Below are 25,535 nucleotides of genomic sequence, written 5' to 3'. Positions count from 1 at the left end.
CGCTGCCCTTGTTCTCAGCCTCTCAGAGCCCGGACATGAGTCTGCCGGAGCATGGAGACGCACAGCTGAGTGCAGCCAAGCATGTTTCATGTGTGTGGTTTGCCCTCATCCCCTCCAGTCTTTGTGTTGTTTCAGTGGGAAAAGAACTCTTTTTTTTTTTAATATATCTTATTGATTTTTTACAGACAGGAAGGGTGAGAGATAGAGAGCTAGAAACGTCAATGAGAGAGAAACATCGACCAGCTGCCTCTTGCACACCCCCTACCGGGGATGTGCCCGCAACCAATGTACATGCCTTTGGCCGGAATCGAACCTGGGACCTTTCAGTCCGCAGACCGACGCTCTACCACTGAGCCAAACCGGCTTCGACGGGAAAGGAACTCTTGACAGGAAAATGCCACTTATGAATTAAAGAAGCCCACAGTATAGTTTTCTCCCCTTCGGTTTTCCCATTGTCCTTAGGAGTAGCTCTCTCATCCATTAATTAACAACTACTTATTGAGCTACTACGTTGGGTGCTTTTGAAATGACAGATGGTCTCTACTTTCTGAAAATGTATAATGAAACTAGTATCGAAGATAAAATGTACTAATGTGTTAAGGCCAGTACTAACAAAATTGCTTAAGTATGGTTGTTGTTGTTTTATTGAATGAACTCATTTTGATTGTGGAACCGGGACAGTTGGACAATTAAGGAATTGTATTAAGCAGTGATTTTCAGCTTTTTTTTACTTCATGGCACACATAAACTAATTAAAATTCTACGGCACACCAATTAATATTTTTTTGCCAATCTGACAAAAAAAAATAGGTATAATTTGGATTCATTTTTACTGGACAGCTATTGTTGTGTGGGCTGTCATCATTTTACTTGACAATGTAAGGGGAAGGAAGTCTGCCCCTGACTAAACAGTCAGGTAGTGCATGTTGTAGAAGTCCCTGCAGTGGCACACCAGTTGAAAATCGCTGGTACTAAGGAGCCAGGAACCTCATGGGACTCCCAAGCCATTCAGTTCTGACCAAGAAGTGTAACTGAGAAAGCATCAGTTTTACATCATCCAAACTGTAACACCGTATCGATCACAACCATCTGGATGCTCCTTCAGCATGTGAGTTAACAGGAGCCTGGGAAGGACATTGATGCTTTCACTAAGCTACCACATGGTTCTGGTTTGACAGCCTCAACACCACACCGAACTGGAAGCTCAGTATGTAAAAGAAATGCCTTTTGTGTCCAGTGTCCTACAGTATTGCCCCTGGCTGCAGGACATGACATTGTTTTCACCTGACCATTTTTGATGAATAAGGTGACTTTTTATGATCCAACCAAATAGCTGCTCAGTAAATATTTGTAAAATGAATGAATGAATGTTATTCCACAAACTTTTGAGATAACTATAGGCTGTATTTATCACTTCATTATTTCAGGTTGAGTGTTACCTGGCCTATTAGTAAATAGACTGTCTCAGTTATTGTTTTATAGTTCTTCCTGAAGGTAGTTCTTCCCCTCTTGCCAGTGTAAAGCTCTCTGATGAAGAAAGTTTATTTCTAGGCGCACACACACACACACACACACACACACACACCCCACCTTCACAGATAGGTTTCATCCTTGGGAAGACTCCGTCTTCCTGCAGTCTCATCCAAAATCTCCTCTGGGACATCATTTGTTTAGCCACCCACTTATTATTCTTCTTTCTTTTCCCAGATGTTTACATGAAGTTGGGGGATATGATGAAAAACACCATTTGTTACTATTGAATAAATTCCTTCTGTTTCTGGCACAGTGCTTTTTATAGGTATAATAGTTCCCAGGTTGTGCCAGCTGTTGTCATTCAAACTATACAAAGTAGAGATTGTAGTTAGCAGGAATGAAAAGAATCACCAGGCAGAATGTTTGTCTAATCCTGATAACTGGTGAAGTTTCCAGTTAACCCTGGTAGGGAAACACAGGTCCTTTTCACACTAATCATTAAGCGGCCTCAAACCTGCCGCCATCTGCAGGAGCCTGGCCCTGGGCTGGGAGCCCCTCCTGCTGGGCTTCTCTAGCAGTGCAGTCTGTCCTTCCGCTGGGTTGTATCGGTCCTGTTTGCTTTTCCTACCTCACCTCAAATGTTTCTGATTTCCTTTCTTTAAAAAGATTATTTCTTTCACTTTATATTAATGAGTGAAAAATAAAGTTGAGATCATGGGAAAAAACAGTCAATTTTATTATGGGATATTTTTGAGACTATCTTTTTGTTATGTACATGATTATCACATTTCAGTTAACTTGAATGTTTATTTAAATACAGCAGCTGCTCAGCCAGGAACTGAGATCTTTAACCTGCCAGCAGTCACTACCTCAGGTAAGATTATGTGCAATGAAATTGGTATGATAGACGTCAATCCAACAAATATGTATGGAGTACTGACTGCATACTAGGGACTACTTCAGTACACAAAAATGATTAAATGCTCATAATTAGGGAGATAGCAATAAACAGTGAATTGAGATTCAATAAATACATGTTGAAAGATAAGTGAACAAAGAGAATCAAAACTATTCAAGAACAGCACAGAAACTAGGAAACAAGAAGAAAACTGTCTTAGTAACTAGAGCACAAGTGGGTGACGAGGTCATTAGCAAAGAAAAACACATTTCCTGAGTTACTGGTGGACTTAAGATGGTCGTTGTGTGGGCTCTGGCTGGTGCACTCAGTGAACAGAAGGGCTGTGTGCAGTCTGTTCATTTGTTCCCCGATGGTCTCGGAAATAAGCAGAAACGTTGTGGTGTCCCTCAGGCTCAGTTAGCTCTCGGGGCCATTCCTTCGCGGACCCTGCCAGTAACCTTGGCCTAGAAGACATCATCAGGAAGGCTCTCATGGGGAGCTTCGACGACAAGGCCGAGGACCACGGTGTCGTCATGGCCCAGCCTGTGGGAGTGGTGCCTGGTGCTGCCAGTGCCTCAGTTGTGACCAGTGGGGAGATGCGGAGAGAAGAACGGGACCCATCGCCTCATTCAGGTAAGGTTTGCATTTTAGTGCCCTTCTCTTTCTTTCCCAAGGAAAAGCAGGTTTATTCCCCAAGTTCCACGCATCACTAAGAGATTTCATTTACATGCGCAGAATAACCTCTGAGGGTTTTAGTTACCTAAAATAATTTTTTATCCTGCTCAGACATTTTAGTCACATAAAAAGAAAGACAAAATTTTTCCCAGACTGTCATCCTCCAGCCTAGCTGTTTTTATTTTTGTTTGCATCTGGTCCTTATCTGTGTGCATACATTATAATTGTAACACAAGTGCAATTTCACATTCTGCTTTTGAATGTGACTTAGTTTATAATATTATAAAAACGATAGTTTATCATAAAAGAACTTTATACCATAGAAAAAAGTAAGAAGAAAGGAAAAAAATACTTTAGAGGCCACATTACCCAGAAAGCTAGTGTTCTTTGAGGAATGAGCATCATTGTGGACATGTCACTGGATGGACACACATAATAGGGAAAATGAGGAAATCATCATGTACATCCTATTAAAGCAAGCACACATCAATGAGTGACTAAGCTTTTAATGTTTATTTATACCTTGTTTCTTTTTAAAATATATTTTTATTTATTTCAGAGAGGAAGGGAGAGGGAGAGAGAGAGAATCATTGATCAGCTGCCTCCTGCACACCCCACACTGGGGATAGAGCCTGCAACCCGGGCCCGCGCCCTGACCGGGAATCACACCGTGACCTCCTGGTCCATAGGTCAACAGTCAACCACTGAGCCGCAACTTTTTTTCTTAATCTTTTGAGAATTTCTCTTACTCTTAAAAAATTACCTGAAGCATTATTTCAGATTTAGTTCAGGTTTATTTTTCTGTTATTGTCAAGGAAAAGATCTTACTAAGGTTAAGAAAAAGATTAAAGAGATGAGAGGTTTTTATTATTCTTACCTAAGTTTATTAATTTTAGGACAATGGGGGCTCACTTTCTGCTCTGAAAGATGAGCTCTGTCTTCCCCTTCCTGCTCTTACCTTTGATTTTCATTCATTCAGTGTGTATTTTAAGATTATAACATTGTTGACTATTACACAATTCTAACTACTCTGGTTGTATCATCCATTTATTATGGCTTTTTAAAAAATATATATTTTATTGATTTTTTTACAGAGAAGAAGGGAGAGAGATAGAGAGCTAGAAACGTCGATGAGAGAGAAACATTGACCAGCTGCCTCCTGCACACCCCCCACCGGGGATGTGCCCGCAACCAAGGTACATGCCCTTGACTGAAATCAAACCTGGGACCCCTCAGTCCGCACACCGATGCTCTACCACTGAGCCAAAGCGCCCTCGGCTATTGTGGCATTTCTTTAGGTGAGGCTTTCGCACTCCATTTTCTCAAAGAGGGTGCTCTCGTCCAAGAAATTCATGCTCGAGATGTCTTTTTGTTACTTTTATCGTTGAAATGACAGCTTGGCAGGTTATAATATTCTTAACACATACTTTTCTCCAAACATCTTATAGACTTAGTTTTTCTGATATTCATTGTTATATAAGAAATAAGGCCAGATGTGTCCCCCAACCTTGGCCCCCCTTTAACAGGTGATAGTTTTTCTGCCTGAAGAGTCCTTTTTCCCCCTCAATTTCAGTTAACTATTAGCATGTTTTATTCATCATTTTGTATTAAATTTTCCTGGTCACAAGAGGGCATTTGCGTTTTCAGGTAGATTTTTATACTCGGAGGAATATCCATTTAAGTGGATATTTAATTATTTTCTCTTTGTTAGGCTTTCCATTCCAGAAACATGATTATCTTCTTGCTGGATAGTCTGTCTTCCTCATCCGTTACCTTCTAATTCCTTTAGTCATCTTGATCTCTTGCTGTTGCTATTTTTTATCTCTAAAAAATTTTCCTTTGTGCTAATAATTCCCTTTTTGTTATGTCTCTTACATTTGGGTATTTTGTTTCTTGCCTTTTCACTTCATTCTTGGTTTATCTCTTCTTGGAGCTTCTTTTGTAAACTGGCTTCGTGTATTTTGAAGTTCATCTTCAGCGTATGAAGCACCTTCTCCCCCTTGTCCTATTACATATTCTCTTATCATCAAGGGCTTGCCTTTCTTTCTAGATAGTTGGAGGCATAAGAGTTGCTTTGTACCCACTTTTTTCTGTGTCTGAAGGGCCTGGGGCAGGATGAAATGTTCTGTGGACGGGGAAGAGGCTGATGAGCGAGGCTCTGAGCTCTCCTGATGTTTCAAGTTGGAGCCCAGCTGGGCTTCCCTCTCCCAGGACTTCCCACTGAGGCCAAGCGGAGGCTTCTCCGTGGGTGGCGCGCTGACTTCTGCACGCTCTGAGTTGGTGGGGGAGGTGTAGTGAGGATGGAAGAGTTGTGTCAGCCTGCTTTGATTTCCTTAGCAGCTTCTGTGCTCCAGGCCAGGAAAGAAATGATGTTCCACAGTTTTAGTTCCTTGTTACATGTTTTTAAGTTTATGGCATGAGGACATACCCCTTTTTTAGTTTAGTTGCCATAAGTATATTCTGGCTTTCTTTTAAATATTTTTACCATTGGATATTACAATCTTGGATTTCATGCTACCATTCAACTTTTCACTTAGCATTATATAGCAGCATTTTGGTAGGCTTAGTTTTTTTGTTTGGTTGGTTTTTAGCATTTATTCCTCCCCCAAGGATATGTTTTTATTGAATTTTGAGAGAGAGGAAGGGGGGAGAAGAGGGGAATGGGTCGCTTGCCCCTGACATGTGCCCCAGTCAGAGATCGACCCCATCAGAAATCGCGCCTGCAACCTTGGGTGCACAGGATACCTCTCCAGCCCACTGAGCACACGGCCAGGGCTTGATAGGTTTTCAAGTTGAAAACACAATTACTATATACCACCTATTAATTTCTTTCACCCTTAGGAGGCATTTGTAAACCAAAGCTAATCAGCAAGTCAAACAGCAGGAAGTCCAAATCTCCTGTCCCTGGGCAAGGCTACTTAGGAGCCGAGCGGCCCTCCTCCGTCTCCTCGGTGCATTCGGAGGGGGAGTACCACCGGCAGACGCCGGGCTGGGGCTGGGAGGACAGGCCCTCTTCTACAGGTAAGGGCTGCCTGCTGGAAGGTGAGGCTTGAAGTCCTTGTACTGGTGCCTTGGTATTTCTAAAATAAGAAACTTTGCTTGTAAAACCCTCTTCCCATTACTGTGTCATCAGTAGGCTCGCTTTCCAGAGTAGAAATTGAATACATACTAGTGTAGCCTTAACAATGTCAGTGACCAGGGTCTGATGCCGTGAGCAGAGGGAGGGCTGTGAGGGAATGTCTCATCCATCGTGCCCTTCTGTTACGGTGGCGTTTGCAGAGTGTGTCTGTGGTTTCAGTTCCGCATGAATTAACTACGCACGGCAGCCTCACCTGCAGCCTTTCCCCAACACCCTAGAGTAGAGGGTGCTTAGGGACCACTAGGGTATCCAAGCCAGAGACAGAGAGCAGTTTAAAAAGACACTCACCCTCTTCAGGTGCATGTGCCTATACAGACAGATGAAAACAATTCTCTAGCATGTCTATTAATGCTTTCCGTTTGTGCCCGTTTAAAAGCTCTTTTTTAAAAAGACGTAATACCCGCAATGATGGTATATTTTAAAAAACAGACTTACCCTTTTTTAAAAATAAAACTGGGATGTTTGATATGGATTAAGTTTCAGAGAATTTTAAGCCATCCTTTCCTTAGGTGTTAAATGTACAGAAGTCAGTGAAAAACTCAGAAATGTGCCCTCCCCTGAGGACATACACATTTCACACGGGTGTTGTCAGCATAATTGAAGACTCTGATTCCTATTGGGTCGGCAACTAAGTAATTGCGGATTTTTTAAAGAAAATCAAAGACAATTTTTTCATGGAACTAAATAACTTTATTCTGTAATGTATTGCCCATTTTGATCAATGACCTCTTGCCATCTTTCAGGCAGCATCATAATCCCACGTTCAAAAAACTTCTGGTTTTTATTAGCAAAAAACTGAATCAGGTACGATTTGACATCATCATCATTATTGAAATTTTTACCATTCAAGGAGTTTTGTAAAGATCGAAACAAAAAGTAATCAGATGGTGCAAGGTCAGGACTATATGGTGGATGTGGCAAAACATCCCAACCAAGCTCCATTAATTTTTGCCGAGTGACCAAAGATGTGTGTGGCCTTGCATTGTCATGATGGAATACAACACCTTTTCGATTTGTCAATTTGGGCCGCTTTTCTTCAACTGCATTGTTTAATTTCATTAGTTGTTCAATGTAGACATCAGAATTGATCGTTCGGTTGGGTGGTAAGAGTTCAAAGTAGACAATTCCTTTGTAATCCCACCAAACTGATAACAAAACCTTCTTTTGATGAATATCAGCTTTTGATGTTGTTTGAGTTGGTTCACCTGGCCTGCTCCACGATCTTTTCCGCTTGATATTGTTGTAAACAACCCATTTTTCATCGCCAGTTATCAGTTGTTTTAAAAATGGATCATTTTCATTACGTTTCTTTAGCAAATCGCAGCTGCTAATGCGTTGCGTTAACTGTGATTCTTTCAGTTCGTGAGGAACCCATGTATCGAGTTTTTGAACATAGCCAAGTTGTTTTAAGTGATTTTCAATGCATGTATGTGATACATGAAGCTTCTCTGCAATCTCACGTGTTGTACTGTGACAGTCCGAATTGATTATTGCTTTGATTAGGGCGTCATCAACTTCAACTGGACAACCAGAGCGTTTTTCATCTTTGAGTGAAAAATCACCAGAACAAAATTTGGCAAACCAATTTTGACACTGCCGTTCTTTTAAGGCTTCGTCACCATAAACAGCACATAACTTTTTATGAGCTTGCGATGCGTTTTTCCCTTTGTGGAAATAAAAAATCAAAATATGACGAAAATGTTCCTTTTGATTTTCCATTTTTCAACGAATGCCAAACGAAAACTACAAAACAGATCAAAAAACTTTTTTTACTGATTAACAGCTGAATAGCCAACTATCAAATAACAAAATGTGTTTTACATTTGTACTACGTCTGCAAACCTAAAAATTCAACTGAAGCCATATATGTGTGAAACCCGCAATTACTTACTTGCCGACCCAATAAAATTCTCACACCAGATGTGAAGTCCTTATGTACTAGTTTGAAGACTTGCCTAGATGAGTGATTGTCTTCCAATCTCTCAGGAAAGAAATTATTAAACTATTCATGAAATTACTTAATAAAATGGTATGCCTTCTGTTAGAGGTTCTTAATCTGTAGGAGATTTTCTGGGGACAATAAAATAATCGAGAAACTGACAAAAGGTAGAGTACTATTGTTAGGTTTGTGTATCTCTCTTCTAAGTCTTGTACATTCATAAATCTGCCGGTGTGACACAGCAGATCCTGCTGCCCTTGACCTTGCGCCTTCCTGGGCACTTCCCCCTCATCCTGTGGGAACTGTGTCCCTGGCTGTGAGAGTCAAGAAGTCCTGGGAGTGACCAGACTCTTTCGGTTAGAGCTTCGTATCCAGTAGTTCTGCTTGTATTCTTTGGAAACACCTAGTTCTAGACTTAAAATCCAGGCCTGAGCTTTCATTTCTGGACTCAGCAACCCACACCTCATACTCATGTTTGGCCTTTCTAGACTTGCATTATCACTGGCTACAGTCCAAGTGGTGAAACTTGGCCCTCTGTGCTGTTTCCTTTTGCTTAGTTTTACAAGATCATTTTAGTATGATCCCTCCTCCATCCTGTGAAAGTTAAGTGAAAACAGCAACGATGCTCACGACAATGAAAACCATTTTTCTCTTGCCAGGCTCAACTCAGTTTCCATACAACCCCCTGACTATGCGGATGCTCAGCAGCACACCACCGACGCCCATCGCGTGCACCGCCGCCTCCGTGAACCAGGCAGCCCCTCACCAGCAGAACAGGATCTGGGAGCGAGAGCCGGCCCCGCTGCTCTCCGCGCAGTACGAGACGCTGTCGGACAGTGATGACTGAGCTCAAGACGTGGGGCCTGGGTGGGACAGTGCGTGGAGGAGGGACCTCTAGTTTTTGGTGGTCTTATTTTTAACTGCAGGTAAAATCCTGCCTTCCCATGACTCATGCCCAGAGACTTTTCAGGAGAGCCTGGACCATGGACAAGGAAGAAATGATGGAACTGCAGAGTCAAATGGGAGAGAATTGCCTTTGATGCAGGCAGTTCAGTGGATTATAATAATAGTGGAAGGTTGGAATGTAGAATTTTTTTAAAGCGGACAATTCTTATTCTTACATCTGTAAAGAAAACCATAATGTCTTTAAATCACTCTTCTGTAAATAGATTATCTTTTTGCAGTGTTTCCTATTGTAGTATCTGGTGTACTTATGTTGAAGTCAGAGCATCAACTTTGGGGGTGATTTTTTAAAATCTCGTCTATCTTTTTAACCCTTGCCTTCTAAACAACCTCATACAGCCTAGTGTGTAACGTTGGCTGTCACGGGCATTGTACTTTTATCCGATTGTTTCCTCTCAATTCAGGTTCCTAGGTGATACTTAAAATCTTGTGGAAATGTTTAGATTTTTAACACAGATCCTGTCGTGAAATCTGTATATTAATGTGTTAAGGTCGAGATAGGAGAAACAAAATGCTGCCATACTGTAAATTTCCAGGGCAGGCTTAGAAACTTTTTAATTAGCAGCACTTAAGCAATATGACTGCATGGGTGTGTTCCTGTTGTTTTTAACGCTTCAAAGGCTCATTGCGGCACGCCTCGCCCTGTGCGCACTGGGGATCTGCTGCCCCGCGATCTGCTGCAGTGGGTGCAGCACCAGCGCTTTCCTCTCTGAATAAATCTGACCCCGCCCTGTCCACAGGCACAGTAGGGTGTGATTTAAGGCTCTTGCTCTCTCAGGTCTCCAAGGAAACGTTGTGCTGAGTTTGATGTGTATTACGGCTGAGTTCGAAGAGGATTTGTGTAGCACTGTGGGCCTCTGGATTGCTTTATGCTGCATGTGCTGACCTCAGCGGTGCACACGGTCCTTCCCTTCTCTCGGCGCTGTGCTTCCTCCCACTTGATTCCCTGTGGGCAAGGGTTTGTCGTTGAATGTTCTCACGTCACTGAATTTCAAGGAGCAAATAATGTAAAACTGAATGTTAAACTGATGATGGTACTAGAGGGTCAGTTTTTTCCTTCATTAATAATTGCTTTTTGAATTTTCAAGATTTTTTCATACAACTTAGGCATAGAATTGCAGTAAATAAATGCTGAGCAGCTTGGGGAGATGCCCTTGGTTACAAAGGGGAGAAATAGAGTCTCAGGATGATAGAAATCTGCACTTCACAGACTTAAGTAGACCTCAACTTTTTACACAAGTACTGAAGCCTCTAAAGAAGCAGATCCGATAACCACTGACGACCTTCTTTGTAATGAAGAGTCTCATGTGTGATCAAGACCTTCACATCACCCTGTAGCGCTGCTGTCCAACCCTATTTATAGATACGGACATGGGTTCCTACCTTGTCCGTGTAGTTAGATAAACAACAAAGACAGGCCACAGACGCGTTTGTCTGAAGTGAGCCTGCACCCGTTGCTGTCCCCTTGTACTAGCATACCCGAGGGCCTCAAAATGAACCTTCCGTTAGGTTTAGTGATCAGATTTCTACTGTGTGGAAAGTTGGTTTCACTTTATTATAAATATATATCTTACACATTTTAATGTGAATGAGAAAACAATAACTAAATGTTCTACTTAACAGTGTTCTGCTTTATTTGTCTTTTTAGGTACTGATGTCATTTATAATTTATATTGTCAACTAACCCAAAAGGTTTATGATGGTATTTCCCTATGATCCTGAGGGTCTTAAGCTATTCCAAGTCAGAAAAGTTTATGAAATATGTCGGAGTTTAACTTATTTTGCAGCTCCACCTAACCCCAAAGTGAGCAGCTAGCTACTAATCCCTCACCCCATCCTTGACACAGAGTATGTGCTTGCTTCATCCCCCTTCAGTGGAGAAGAGAGTGCAGAAATCTCCCTGCCTCACCTATGGGGCAATCTGGAGGGCCAGCACAGCACTGTGTGACCAATGACTTGAAGTTGGCTGTAAACCAGGTGTAACTCCCTGCAAGCTGAGATCTGTGTTCTGAAGCTCCACCCTTTTGCATGATTTCTTAGCACCAGGACTAAAGTAAGGTCTTCCTGATACCCTCCATGGAAATATTCTGGCAGCCCAACTTCCAGAGCATGTTTATAATGGGAGGTTTCATAAAGCTTTCATTTTGGAATGCTGAGTGATTCTATTTTAAACACACACTCTAGCTGGTGTGGATCAGTGGATAGTCGGCCGGCAAACTAAAGGGTCCGGGTTCAATTCCGGTTAAGGGCACATGCCCAGGTCGTGGGCTCAATCCCCAATAGGGGGCATGCAGGAGCTAGCTGATCAGTGGTTTTCTCTCGTGACTGATGTTTCTATCTCCCGCTCTCCCTTCCTTTTTGAAGTCAATAAAAACATATAAAAAATAAAATAAAAACATGCCCTGAACACTCTATAATGACAAGAGCAGTAAAGGGATTAGTCCCCTGCTTTGCTTCCTTGTTTATAACTGTGCAAATGAACTTGAATGAGAATACCCACAGAAAGAGACTATCTTTCTGAAAACTAGTTTTTCCAGCACCAGGTCTATGAGTTGAATCATTGTGGAGGATCAAAAATTCTTAAATAAAACCTGAAGTGAGCCGAAACCGGTTTGGCTCAGTGGTAGAGCATTGGTCTGCGGACTGAAAGGTCCCAGGTTCAATTCCGGTCAAGGGCATGTACATTGGTTGCAGGCACGTCCCCAGTAGGAGGTGTGCAGAAGGCAGCTGGGCGATATTTCTCTCTGATCGATGTTTCTAGCTCTCTATCCCTCTCCCTTCATCTCTGTAAAAAATCAATTAAACATATTAAAAAACAAAAACCTGGTGAAAAACCTAATTTTCAGCAACCCCTGCAACTGTGAAAAGGTAACAACATTCCTAATGCAGAAGGTGAATAGTTGACAATTTTTTAAAATCATTAATAAATTCAGAATGGGCTATAATGAAACCTAGTCTGCTTTATCTTGAGTTAAGACTTAACTAAAGGAATCAGCTGGCTGGTCAAGAATAGATGAGCTTAAAGTGAGAAGCTTACATCTGCAAAATATAAAGTTCTAATTTTAGTCAAATCTTTAATGGTTTGAACCTTAGTATTTTATTTTTATTAGCTTTTCAGTAAGCAACTTTTTATGAGCAACTCAAAAACTACGGCATATGTACAGTATTGTTGTAGAGTCTCTTAATTTATTTTGAAAGGATAAAGCTTATTATTCCCACTCATTACCCCACCCCAAAGGCATACCAGTAACAAGTGTTCCTTCACAGTGCCAAGAGAAACTGCCTTCCCCAAGGCCACCAGCTCTTTGCAAGGTAAACACCCATCTATGTATCTTGTATTTACAGACAGTCCCTGGCTTTCAGTGATTCATCTTAACAATTTTTCAATTTTACAAACGTGCAGAAGTGATAGGTGCTCAGTAGAAGCTGGCTGGGTAAGCTATTTAGTAGGTTAGGTGTATTTAATACTTGTTTTTAAACCTTTATCAGGATTTATTGATTTGAGAGGAAGGGAGACAGAAAGAGAAACATCGATGTTTCCTGAAAGCTCCCCAACTGGGAATGGAACCTGCAACCTAGGTATGTGCCCTGACCTGGAACAGAGTCCACACACGGGTGCGTGGGATAACACTCCGGCCACCGAGCCACCCGCTGGCGCATGCTGAATGTGTGTGACTTAGGGTATTTTCCATTTATGATGGGTTCATCAGGGCATAACCCCATCAGGAGTTGAGGAGTATCTGTTGCACTTTCTAGACTGGGGAAAAATAAGTTCTTTCAACATAGCAATCTATTCATTTAGGATCATCTGACCAAATACCTTCTCCCATGTCCCTTACTTTACAAATGAGGGCACTGAGACCCCATTCCAAAGCCAGGAGAAGGGTCGGGTCCAGGCCAGTGACTCCTCTGCTGGGCCTACATGTCAGCACCCCGGATGCGGTAGGGCCTAAGGTTCTGGGTTTAGGTGGCTGCTCCATGATTTGTTCTTAAAGCAGAGATGCCTGTGTGAATTACACACCTACCCATCTTATGGGGAAACTGAGCCATCTTAACCTACAGTTAGACCAGCACCGAGTACCTAAATATGCTACAACTGAAACATCACTTAACATCTTTAGAAGTCAAAGTCAGGGGTGAAAGTTGCTTTTCCTGTAAAAAAACAAACCAACCACAAAACAAGCAGAATGGTATTTAACCTGTCCTGCACAGAGGCTAAGCTGAGGACACTTGAGTACCAAGGACGAAGGATTTAAACCAGTGACTTTCAACTCTTCCTCTTGTGGCACATAAACTAATTATGTAAATTCTGCAGCACACCAAAAAATACATATTTTGCCAATATGACAAAATAAAAGGTATGATTTTGATTTATTCACACTGGACAGCTATTGTGTTGGCTATTGTAATTTTTTTTATTTGACAAACTAAGGAAAAAGAGGTCAGTGCCCCTGACCAGTCAGGTACTGCATGTTTTAAAAATTCTTACAACACACAGGTTAAAAATCTGCTCATTTAAGCCACTGATTTGGATGCCACTGGTACTAGGAAATTCCCTACAACAAAAAGTTACTCAGAGCTTGATTAAGGCGAAGATCTACTTTTTCTGGACAACTCAGCCAATTCTTTCTTGATGTGCTGTATTGAAACCTCATCTCTCTTCAGCTCTGCTTGCTTCAGTGCTTCCTGGTAGATCTCTTTTGCTTGTGCGTATCGTTCTAAAATAGCCCAGAGAGAAGGGAGAATAAGAAAAAAAACGTATGTTTTCAGTGATTCTGAAGAGACGGCACTAGTGAGGATTCGGCCGGTGCGGTAGAGAGCTGGAGCCCAGTGCGCGCCGTGGTCCTCCTACGCCCAGGGCAGCCCTGAGGCCCTTCCTCTACTGGCCAAGGGCTTCACTTATGGGGAAAAGGGACCTGTTATCCCGGCTTCTGGAAATCTTAGGTGAGGCCCTGACACTCCCCTTATCAGCTTCACAAGTACACTGAGGAACGAAGTAAGTTGTACATGTGAACATATTTAGAAACCTGTAAAGCCCTATCACCGCAAAGCTCTCTGCATTGATGTGGCTCAGCAAGCTAGTGCAGGACTACAGAAGTTATGTGAGTTGAGCACAATGGTATATCTGCCAAACACACACCTGTTCTTGTATTATTCAGCCAGCCTTTAACTGTGGGGCTTCCTCACTGCCCCTTGCCACCGCTCGGCACCATTTCACAGATTTATAAACCCAGTAACCCCCTCCCAAACGAAAGCAAATTGGTCAAGACCACACAGCTCCTACCTCTGTGCATCAGAACTGCAGCCAGGTTACTGAGCACCACGTGCAGCTCAGGGTGTCCTACTTGCTTTGCCAGGTCGCATGCCCTCTGCACGTAAGCACAGGCCTCATCAAAGTGGCCCTGTGCATCCAGGGTGGTAGCCAGGTCGCTCATTAGCACAATGGTCTATACAAGGAAGACAAACAGGCAGCTTTTTCTATCAAAAAACCACCCACAGAGATTTAACGTTAATTCGGAGTCTGATAACCTTCAAATATATACTTAAGATTTCATCTTTCCTAGCATTCCACAAAAGGGGAGGGGCATTAGCCACTAACAAACAGGTGCCTTTATTATTCATACTGTGTAATGGGCAGCTTTAATTCGACCCTCTGGAAAATGACACAAATCTAGAAACTAGGAACAAAATAAATATAATTTACTAATATAACTAATTATATTAGAAACAAATGAAAAATAGCAAAAAGAAGCTATTTAATGTCCAGCAATCTTTTTAAAAATTGATTTGAGAGGGAGAGAGAAACATATATTTGTTGTTCCAGTTATACATTCGCTGGTTGGTATTTGTATGTGCTGTCACTGGGGATTGAACCTGTCACTTCGGCATACTGAGACTCGGCTCTAACCAACTGAGCTACCACGCCCAGGGCAGGTTCAGCAATCTTAAGAAGCCAGCGCTGCATTGTAGCATAATATCATTCCTTCTGGTGACCCTGAGACTCATCAAGAAGAAATAGGGGTAGCTCAGCCAGTGTTGCTCAATGGTTGAGCATCAACCTATGAACCAGGAGGTCAAGGTTGGATTCCTGGTCAGGGCACATGCCCGGGTTGTGGGCTCAGTCCCCAGTAGGGGAAGTGCAGGAGAAAGCCAATTGATGACTTTCTCTCGTTGATGTTTCTATATCTCCCTTTCCCTCTCCCTTCCTCTCTGAAATCAATAAAAATATTTTTCTTTAAAAAAGAAAAAAAAAAGAATAGAATATATTATCCACTTTAGAAAGATCACCATTAAATTTTTTTTAAATGTTGGTACTAAGGCAATTCCTCCTCTTCGCCATTAAGGGGACTCAATAATTAAGTCCTAAATTCCTTTCCTGAAGGTAATTCATAGCCCAATAACTTGCCCTGCTCATCTACCCCAACTGTGAGACATGTGCAGTCCAGTTAAAATTGTGTTGGCAATACCAAGCATTCACAAAGTGATCCACTTGTTACTTCTACAAACATACTTTGATCGAAGAGAGATCCAGAGATGATTTCAACTCAATTCCATGTATTTAGTGTTCTAACAGAAAGCTTTGCATACTTTGCTTAAATTCTGTCAGTAGTCTTAAAAAAATTTTTAATGTGCCCTCCCTCTTCCCCGCCATTTCCTATCATTCACCTGTGAGGCAAGGGAGGCAACGATCCTTAGAAGCTAAACTGTTCCACATCAGCTTCCATATTCTGATATACCGAGGCCCAGAAGCACCTGGTGCCTGGCCAGGCTGCTCTGCCGTGGGAGCCAGCACTCCCTCAGAGGGCTCTGGGCAGACCCAGTCTGTGACTAGCGGGCAGTGGTAGGAGATGAATGGACCTGGGCACGAGAAGGAGGCATCCCAAGGACCACCTGCTGATTACGTCCCAGAAATTCTGAAACCTGTTTTCCTCTCTTACCTGCGGGTGTCTTTCTCCTAGTATTTCTTCGGAAATATGCAAGGCTTTTTCATACATCCTTTGTGCCTGTGACAGCTGCCTGGAGGACAGGAGGTAGCGAGCGTAAGCATCTAAGCACATGCCGAGGAGCAGGCTGGTGTTGGCTTTGTCTTCCGCTGAGGAGGAAATGAGAGCGTTGCTGGGATGTAACGGGTGCAATACAGAAAGCGAGTCAGAGAACTGGCCAACCTACTCCACTCACTCTTCTTTCAGGAGCCAAAATACTTAACAGCACAGAGCCCCTGAGTGCTCCATGGCACTGAAGTATCCTGGCCTGCCAATTCTGGTAGATTAACTTCTACATTGTTTGCTGGACCCAATTTCAGAGAGAGAGAGAGAATGTGTCACCGGGCTTGGTTGTAACCTGGGCTTCTGACAGAGGACCTACAAACTGGAGTTTTCCAACTCAGGATGTCAACTGCGAGTCCAGGTGATTGTCTGTACCTGTTTGGCTATAAATCAGAGGGTTCCATTAATTTGCTAGAGCAGCTCACAGAACTCAGAGAAACATCTTACTAGATTACTGGTTATTATAAAAGGATGTACCTCGGGCACTGCCAGGCGAAGCAGCATTGGGCAAGGGACACCGACGGTGTGAAGCCTCCACACCCTCTCTAGGTACACCCCTGTCCCAGCACCTCCACAAGGTCAAACCGGAAGCGCTCCAAATGCCACCCTTTTGGGGTTTATGGAAGCTTCATGCCACAGGTGTGACATTAAATCATGGACCACTGGCCTCTTTTCCCTTCCTGGAGGTCAGGAGGTGAGAGTGCAAGTTCCAACCCTCCATCACAGGATTGGCTCCATTGGCAACCAGCCCCATCCTCAGCTACTTCCAAAAAATGCCTCATTAACATGACAAGGAGACCGGTTTGGCTCAATGGACAGAGCATTGGCTTGGGGACTGAAGGGTCCTGGGTTCGATTCCGGTCAAGGGCATGTACCTTGGTTGTACGCATATCCCCAGTAGGGGGTGTGCAAGAGGCAGCTGATCGATGACTCTCTCTCATCGATGTTTCTAACTAACTATCTCTCTCCCTTCCTCTCTGTACAAAATCAGTAAAATATATTTCTAAAAAACAACAAAAAAAACCATGACAAAAACACTTTGCTCACTCTTTTTGTTTTTCCTCACTCTCAACAATTAGGAAATTCTGAGGGTTTTGGGAGCTGTGAGCCAAGAACTGTACAAATCACATAAGTATATGTGAGAAATATATATTTGGTCATCTGAATGACCATATATGTATTTCCTATAAATCACAATCTCACAATGTCCCATTTAATGACAAACTTTTTCCCACTTTTTCAATATATTTGAGTCCACACACTGATTAAGCTGTACAATATTATTTTTAGTTTGAAACTAATATTTAGCAGATACATGTGAAGATAAAATTCTAAGTAGAATGAGTTAACAACACAGAAAGTCTAGGGCCAATGAAAGTTTTAAGCTGCAAAGAAAGCAATGTAATAAGAAACCAGAGAACAGTAGACTCATGAGATGGAAACTCAGACCAAATTTAAAGACCAATTTTAAAGATCAATTTTTTGAAGAATAACAATAAAGGCCGTGATAAACAGCTCCTGTTGACACATTACAGAACTGACTACACGATGTCTGAAAAATCTTAAAACACCAAATGTCACACAGGACTGGAGAACAAATCTAGAGAACAGTTTTGTCTGATCACAAATGAGAATCAGCAGACAATAACAGGGAGGCCTCACCCTTCAGATTTCAGATACTTAATTCCAGATTATCAACTCAGTTGGTTTAAACTACTTGTATGTCAAGTATGCACCACCTCGGAACCCTGCACTTATATTCCTCCTCTGCCTGGAATTCTCTTCCCTCAGAGACTGCCAGCTGATTTATCCCCTCTCATTCTTCAGATTTCTTATCCACTAGGCCTTTCCTGACCCCTCTTTGAAACACCATACTCGCTCTACACATTCCTTCATTTGACATCTACATAGCACTGCGTCATCTTTGGACATGTTATCAATGTACTGGATAGTGCTGATTATGTGCTTTTCCTCCACTAGGAATTTAGCTCTCGGAGGCCGTGACTGTTTTAATGATTGTATCTCAGTGCCTAATAATGTGTCTGGCATGTAGCAGGCATTCAGTTAAGTATTTCTTCACTGACTGGTTGAATGAATGGACAAATAAAAAGCATTAAAAACATAAAGAAACGAAATATGGAAAGGATATAGTAACCCAAAATTAAAATTAATTATAGAATTAAACAACACTGGCACTCCATCGATCTATGAAAACTCAATACAGAGTTGTCATTACAACTCAGTAAGAAAAGGATGAACTGACTAATAAAGCATCACTGAGTCAAAACCTGTCCATGAGGGAGGAAAATTATATTTCCACCTCATACTTCATTAAAAAACAAACTAGGTAAATTAAAGACTACAGGTGAAGCCAAATTATTTAGAAGAGATGATCTTTCTGACCTTAGAAGAGTGAAGGATTTTTAACTAAACATACAAAAAAAGCATAAACTATAAAGGAAACTATCAAAAGATTCTCTTACAGGCCCTGGCTGTTAGTTCAGTTGGTTAGAATGTTGTCCTAATATGCTCAGGTTGCAAGTTCCATCCCCAGTCAAGGCATATATAAGAATCAACCAATGAATGCTGGAGTAAATGGAACCACAAATTGATTTACTGACCTCTCAAGTCAATTTTTAAGAACAAATAATCGCTGTCAATGCCACATGTGAAAAGACAAGGCCACAAAGAGCTATGTAACCTACAGATATAAGATGATCACATACATAAAAATGCTCTATCATTAAGAAAAATACAACCAGTCCAGGCAGGTGGCTCAACTGAAGCATCATTCCGCACACCAAACGATTGTGGGTTCGATTCCCAGTGAGTGTAAGGGATGCTGCCAATAGATGTTTCTTTCTCATACTGTTGTTTCTTTCCCTTCCTTCCTCTAAAATCAATAAACATATCCTCGGGTGACAGCTGATCGATGTTTCTCTCTCATCGGTGCTTCTATCCCTCTTCCTTCCTCTCTGTAAAAAGTCAATAAAATATATATATTTTTAAATGTTTAAAGAGGTATTACTTCCACAGCAAAACATGTAGAACCTACATATCCATCAATAGGAGAACTGGAGTAAACTCATACAATGGAATCCTAAACTATTGTATGTGCGTGAGCCAATCAGGGCTTCTAGTATATAATAAAAAAACGATAAATTATGAACATGTCACCATGGGATATGAAAACACCAGTGATCAAGTCATTGAACCAAAATATTATATTCCAAACCCTCTGCCAAGATCTTGAAAATGGCCCGTTTCCCAAACGAATGACTCCCTCCCCCGTGCCCTTTACCACAGTGAACAATGATGCCCTCTGCGCAATGTCAGAAAAGTCAGATTCCCCACCTGATAAAACGTCTTCTGCCAATTCCTTTTCTCTTTCAATTTTTTCCTCTAGAGTCGAAATGCAGAATTCATAGCCAGCAAGAGCAAATTCCTGTCTGTAAAGCAAAGATCAGCATCGGCTATTCACCTTTTCACAAACTCTCTTATCCTCATTTTCCCAGCTGGGGTTTGAATTTTATCAATAAAGGAAGTGCAAGATGGGAGAGAAATTTTGAAGTCTCTGAGGGATGTCAATCGGCCATTTCTCAAAAGTCGCATTTTCCTTTTTTGTAGTCGCCCATTTAATGGAACCCCTGGCTGTGGCTCTGGGAAGCAGTTAGCCTCACTCTACCCTGGTGTCCTCCCAGCAGCAGACTGAGTAGAACAAGGGTCAACTGCTGGCTTCTCTAGACATGCACAGAAACAGGACAGAAACTCCTCGTCCGGAAGCTCAGTCCTGGCTCTCGTTTCTTACTGGAAGTGGTACTAAAAGGCTCAGCCCTGCTCCTCTAGTGCTTTGCCAGGAAGCACAGGTGATTCCACAGTTCAGAAGCTTCCCCAGACTCAAACCCTGACAGACATGGTTTGGATCCAGCTAGGTTAAGCAGCAGGGGTAGCTGGCCACAAGATGCTCCTAGTCAGAGTAAAATGTCCAGAAATAACTTCCCTCCAACTAATGTCAATCTCTCTAAGCCTCAGGATCTAACTGTATATTTTCTGGTCTCATGCTTCTCTTTAAAATAAAATAAAATAAAATAAAATAAAATAAAATAAAATAAAACAAAATAAAACAAAATAAAACCAAACCACACTTTTGCGGAGAGTACAGAGTAATTTATAAGCTCATTATTAGAGGCTCCTACTTTCCAGTGTGATTAGTTTGGGGCTTCTTACCTAGGAGTTCACACCCATCAACACCTAGTCCTGTTACTCCTCCAAGGCAGACCCAGCTGCAATGCTGCCCGGTATGGACCCACCACAAAGCTCCACAGAAGACTGGAAACCAAAGGCCTCAGAAGTGCTTGCTTGTCTAGCAGTTCCTGGTGACAAGGGTCAGGCAGGGACCAGTGCCAGGGCCCCTCGCCTCCATGAGCACCAGACTTGATGTTATTCCAAACCTCTAGTGCCCAACTTCTGCAGCAACTGAAATCTAAGGAAAAGCTTGTCTTCGGTCTTCCCTCAAATTCATCCCAGAATCGAACTCTCTAGAGGAGTTCTTTGCTTACATCCTAAGTGTTTCTTCTTTGAACTCCTCCTAGAGAGAACAAAAGGCCCGGCCCTCCCTCACCAGCTCCTAACACATACAAATGGTTTTCTAAAGCCTCTCCTGTGCTGGCACACTTCCTTCTAAGGATCGAGCTCATCTAACACTTTTAAATTAGCATCGACTTCCTATCCCACTTACTCTACTCCCAGACATTTCCCCTTCCTAAAACCTAGCTACCTGGCCGTCTCTGGATGCTTTAAAAATGCTGCCAACCAAACTAGCCACTAAGACTCCATAGCAACTCTCTCATTTAACTTCATACCTAACTTCCTGGTTGGGTGATACTTATATCAGCAAAATGGTTTCTTCGAAGTTTATTCCCCCCATCAGCTTTAACACTGCTTCCTTCTCTTCGACAAAGAGCTAAGCTCAAGTTGCTTCCCTTGATTAGCTTTGTCTGTGCAGCCAGGGCTGAGGGCTGTATTCCCCATCAGCAGGGTCACTGAAGCAGCAGGGGCCACACTGGGAAAGACTGGGGATTCCGACGATGAAGAAGAGGACACTTTGAATGTGACACACAATTTTTTGAAGACCCCGATGGTCTGGAGGCCCAGAAGGTAAATGAAAACTATACACCATCCCGGGATCCCAGTTCTCTGTCCACAGTCCTAGAGTCTGGCTACACTTACCGATTCTGAACAGCATAGATACTGGCCAACTTTAGAGAGATTTCAATTATTGCATTGTCTTCCTATTGAGAGAAAGAAAATACATGACAAGTAACACTTCCTCATGGACTATTTAGATCAACTTCAAGATTGACTTGGGCCTGAAATTCAGTCTTTTTCCTTTTGGAGGAATTAGGCGCCTGTGAATTCCTCAGCTACATGTTTATGCATGAGTGAGAGTGGCAGTTTTTATACAAGTTGGAGCTGGGTATTTTCAGCAAGCAAGACTATTTTGAAACCAGCTTCAACTAGGGCCCAATCCTAGGCAATATCCTTACCTGTTGCATGCCTCCTCCAAGCAGGTAACCCATTGTTGCTTTAAAAAGTTTTTCTGCCTAAAAGCATAAGGAAAAGATTTTTGTTTTATTTGGGTCCACTATCTAGATGACCCTGGATTCTAAGTGCTAGTCTGATGCATCATTCCTCATAAAACACAATACACACACACATTCAGACACACAGAGAAAGGTATCCTTGTGGTGGGAAAACAGACTAAAAATCTGGACCCCACAGGCTCTGGGCACCTTAGTGAAAACTTTAGAAGTTACCTTCTAATCCCAAGCCACTGCGGCAGAAACTGAAAACTATGCCCTCCTATTCACTCTCCTCTCCATCTTTTCAGTTTCAGAATCTCAATTTTTCATAGGTCAGTCTCCTTTGCAATTAGGTATGATAAAGTTTTGGTCAAAAGATGCAGGCAGAAAGAAATGTGAACAATTTTTAACTCCTATTTTCTAAGTAAGTTGCTTGCCCTCCATCCTCTCCTCTTTGCTTCCTGCACGCTGGCGGTGAGCCAGCTAATCTATGCAGATGAGGACCTGTCTAAGAGAAACCTGGCCTTCTAGACCACTTCATGGAACAAAGGTCCAAAGTCCCCCTTTCGGTGATTAACTATCTTTGGACTAATGCACTAGAAATACACCTCCTTCTTGTTTGAATCACTCCACTTTGTTACAGTGGCTTAGCCTGAACCCTTACTAACAGTGTTCCGTTGAAGCCAATTCTTCACAAATTCCAGATATTACAATACAAAGTGATTTACTTACATTTTCAAGCTGACCCCGTATAAATGCTAAGTTGGCCATCTGAAAGTAAATTATAAGTTGCTTTTTAGTTTAGAGCACCATGTTCCTACTTATTTCAAAACTTTTAAGCTAATGATTCTTTTTGCTTTCATCCTCCAATTAAAAAATTGTTCAGAGAAAAAAATATGTCACTAATCTAAAAGTACAGCAATGAGACTAAATACTTGCATATGCTTTGTGGATGTCAAACCAAATTTAAATTCACTCATCCTTAAAAAAACAAATGTTAATATTTGTTTCTTTTGGGTTTGGGATTGAAACTTCTTAAAAGTGACACCCCAAGGATAATAAAAATTAGGAAAAAAATAAAACTTAGTAAAACAAAAACCAAGAGCTTTATAGTCCTGAAGGTCAGGAATATAAATCAGTAGTGCTAACATCCCTTCTCTTGTGTCCACCCTTCATCAGTGGCTGAGATTAGTTACGAGTTACCAAATCATAAGTGTAAATGATGGCCTTCTTCTTATCACTCTGAATGGCAAGACGAAGTGCCTCATGCAAAATTAGCTCAGCCTCTTCTGGCTCATCTTTCATGATGCTCAACTGAAAAGATAAAGACATGAAAATGAAATGTGAAGAAAACAGATGCATGTGTTACCAGACAGAAAAGGATATGGCTATACATCCCAACACATAGAAGGAAGTCATTCATTCATCAGATAGTCACTGAATGCACCAGGCACTATGTTGACAATGTGTGGCTGTTTGACAAGTTTTGGCCTTCAGATGCAGAGAGCAGGAATGTGAGCAATCTTTACTCACAGAAAAAGAAAGCTCCTGCCCTATCCCTGAACAAGTAAGCTTAATTACAACTAACAATAAGACCTATGACAAAAATCATTAATGGAAAGAACAATAAGGGTGTCCTTTACATAGGAGCCAGAGCTTTCCAAGTGATAGTTAAACTGAAGGAGAAAGAATCATCTAAGTAAGAAACTGTGGGGAACAATGACCCAGAGAGTAAGGAATGAGTCAAGGCCCTACAGACAGAAGAGAGCCGTTATTTACAAACCATTCAAGAAATGAAGAGAGTTATGAAAGGAAGATGGTGAACCAGAGGATTATTGTAAATGGGTGGGCAAGATAAGGCCTTGCAGGCCATGGCAAGAAATTTGAAATTTAATCATAAATGCAGTGAAAAGCCCCAGCCAGGTGGCTCAGTTGGTTTGAGTGTCATCCTGTATGCCAAAAAGGTTGTGGGTTCAAACCCCTTTTGGGTCGAGAATGGAAGGCAACTCTCTCTCCCCCTCTCAAACCTAAAAGAAAACATATCCTCAGGTCAGGATTAAAAAGAAAAATGCAGTGGGAAGTCATTCACAAAGGTGATATGATCTGATTTACTTTCTTAAAAAATGACTCTGGCTGCGGCATGGACAATGAAGTGCAGGGCAATAGGGCAGGCTGCACCGTATGGCTCAGGCGACAGCAGAGGAGGCAAAGGAAAGGGGCTGATTTGTTGTTGTTGTTGTTGGCAACAGGAATTGCTGCTGGACTGTAAGTGTATTGGAAGGTGGTGATAACATACTTCAAGTTTTAAGAATAACTGATGTTGTCGGGCTAAAACAGAAGACGGTGAAGGAAATGTGTTGGGGGGAATTTAAATTCAGGTGTTTAGTTTGGGGCCAGTTAGTCTGAGAGGTAGGCAGAGCCTCCATGTGGCACCCTGCGGCACGGAAATACAAATCCGGGCGTTGTTGGCATCAAGGCGATAGTTAACCCCCTAAAGTAGGGGTGTCGAACTCAGTCAGAGAAGGGGCCAAAATCTAAAATCCAGCCTAAATCGCGGGCCGAATGGTTTACTGAACAGTCATAAACTGTCATTGTGATGGAAACGCAGCGGAGTGCAGTGATGACAGCGCGGTGCGGGCCACATTGCAAGGCCTGGCAGGACGGATTTGGCCCGTGGGCCTTGTGTTTGACACATGTGCCCTAAAGAATAGATAACCTGGGGGAAGAGAAAATAGAAAGTGGTGAGAAGGAAGTTTAGAGGGAAAAACCAGCTCGCTCAGAGGCGCCACTACATTTCACTGTCAGGTCGTTACTCTGCACGTGAAAACTCTCTGCCAGTCCTGCCAGGAGGCCGGTGCGCTGACAAAAACTCCCAACGTGCCTGCTGATTCCGTCTCCGAGCACCTCGCCCGGGCCCTTCCACCTGCACTGAGCCTGGCGGCTTGGCTGACGGGCCTGGGTCCGAGGGGCCTGGACGGGCTCCACGCTGCCCTTGCCCTTTGCCTTTCGCCCTTCGCCCGGACCATCCAATCCCGGACACTAGGCCTCGGAGCCTCATCCAGGCTCCGGCCCCCGGGAGCCGGCCAGGCACCCCGGGGCCGCCTCACCTTGGCTCGCTTCAGCAGCCGGATGATCTCGGCCTCCGCCTCGTCCTGCTCCGCGTCGCTGGCGGCGCCGCCCGCTCCCGGCTCCTCGGCCGCGGCGGGCCCCGAGAACCACGCGAGCGCTGCGGGGAGGGGCTCCGGTCAGCGCCGCCCGCCCCCCGCGCGCCCGCCCCCCGCGCGCCCGGCCCCCCGCGCGCCCGGCCCCCCGCGCGCCCGGCCCCCCGCGCGCCCGGCCCCCCGCGCGCCCGGCGCCCCCCGCGCCCGGCCCCCCGCGCGCCCGGCCCCCCGCGCGCCCGGCCCCCCGCGCGCCCGCCCCCGCGCGCCCGCCCCCGCGCGCCCGGCCCCCCGCGCGCCCACCCCCGCGCGCCCGGCCCCCCGCGCGCCCGCCCCCCGCGCGCCCGCCCCCGCGCGCCTCACCCGCCAGCAGCGGCAGCAGGCCCGGACCCCCGCCCCGCGGAGCGCCTCGGGACGGCGGCAGCCGCCCCGCCGGAGCCCGGCCTCCCGCCGGCCCCGAGGGCAGGGGCGCCCAGCAGCCCGGGCCCCGCCGCCCCGCGGCCCGCAGGAGGGCGCGGCCCAGGCCGGCGCGCAGGAGCCGGAACATGCCCGCGCCGGGACCTCCGCCCGCAGCGCCCGGCGCGCTCGGAGAGCAGAGCCGTGACGTAGCGGCTGGCGTCAGCCGCGCCGTCCGCATGCGCGGTGACGTGCGTAGACGTCAC

The 25,535-nt window shown here is 43.7% G+C and overlaps 2 protein-coding genes and 1 long non-coding RNA gene across 20 annotated transcripts in view; 1 reads left to right on the top strand and 2 right to left on the bottom strand.

The window, feature by feature from the left end:
* The window catches only part of NCOR1 (nuclear receptor corepressor 1), a 193,861-nt gene extending 183,149 nt beyond the window's left edge, over window positions 1-10,712 (top strand). For 13 of the 14 annotated variants that reach the window (XM_036412582.2, XM_036412594.2, XM_036412586.2 and 10 more), the window contains 4 exons: window positions 2,294-2,347; window positions 2,783-3,004; window positions 5,888-6,067; window positions 8,784-10,712. In XM_036412582.2, coding sequence (XP_036268475.1) covers window positions 2,294-2,347; window positions 2,783-3,004; window positions 5,888-6,067; window positions 8,784-8,971 — 644 coding nt within the window. In that variant the 3' untranslated portion in view covers window positions 8,972-10,712. The remainder of the gene's footprint in view (window positions 1-2,293; window positions 2,348-2,782; window positions 3,005-5,887; window positions 6,068-8,783) is intronic. The other variant, XM_036412590.2, reaches the window with a different exon arrangement.
* On the bottom strand, window positions 1,704-3,638 carry LOC118704693. The gene is made up of 2 exons (XR_004983484.2): window positions 3,416-3,638; window positions 1,704-2,563 (listed from the first exon to the last, which is right to left on the bottom strand). It is a non-coding gene; the product is annotated as an uncharacterized LOC118704693 (long non-coding RNA).
* Window positions 10,713-12,759: 2,047 nt separating the features above from the next.
* On the bottom strand, window positions 12,760-25,484 carry TTC19 (tetratricopeptide repeat domain 19). Of its 5 annotated transcripts, none has more exons than XM_036412595.2 (10): window positions 25,237-25,483; window positions 24,823-24,941; window positions 22,919-23,029; window positions 22,448-22,486; window positions 21,680-21,736; window positions 21,363-21,424; window positions 19,488-19,582; window positions 16,026-16,180; window positions 14,372-14,534; window positions 12,760-13,805 (listed from the first exon to the last, which is right to left on the bottom strand). In XM_036412595.2, exons 1-10 carry the CDS (start codon window positions 25,418-25,420, stop codon window positions 13,672-13,674), a joined length of 1,119 nt encoding a protein of 372 aa, XP_036268488.1. In that variant the 5' UTR covers window positions 25,421-25,483; the 3' UTR covers window positions 12,760-13,671. The 5 variants fall into 5 exon arrangements, 4 of the variants coding, with proteins under 4 accessions (XP_036268488.1, XP_036268489.1, XP_036268491.1 ...); XR_004983483.2 differs by having other exon boundaries at window positions 13,668-13,805; window positions 14,372-14,565; window positions 25,237-25,484; XM_036412596.2 differs by lacking the exon at window positions 22,448-22,486.
* Window positions 25,485-25,535: the final 51 nt, after the last annotated feature.

The sequence above is a fragment of the Pipistrellus kuhlii genome, unplaced genomic scaffold, assembly GCF_014108245.1.
Source record: "Pipistrellus kuhlii isolate mPipKuh1 unplaced genomic scaffold, mPipKuh1.p scaffold_m20_p_45, whole genome shotgun sequence".
Classification (NCBI taxonomy): Eukaryota; Metazoa; Chordata; class Mammalia; order Chiroptera; family Vespertilionidae; genus Pipistrellus; species Pipistrellus kuhlii.
This window is presented reverse-complemented; position numbering and strand designations above follow the sequence as displayed.

Bases quoted from the DNA above. Each gene is read 5' to 3' on its own strand.
- TTC19 (XM_036412595.2), bottom strand. From the start codon at position 25,420: ATGTTCCGGCTCCTGCGCGCCGGCCTGGGCCGCGCCCTCCTGCGGGCC. The intron at 22,487-22,918 runs GTAACTCGTAAC...ATTTACTTTCAG, and splicing joins TCATTTACACTTATGATTTG to ATGGCCAACTTAGCATTTAT. The intron at 13,806-14,371 runs GTAGGAGCTGTG...GGGCTATTTTAG, and splicing joins TGCAGTTCTGATGCACAGAG to AACGATACGCACAAGCAAAA.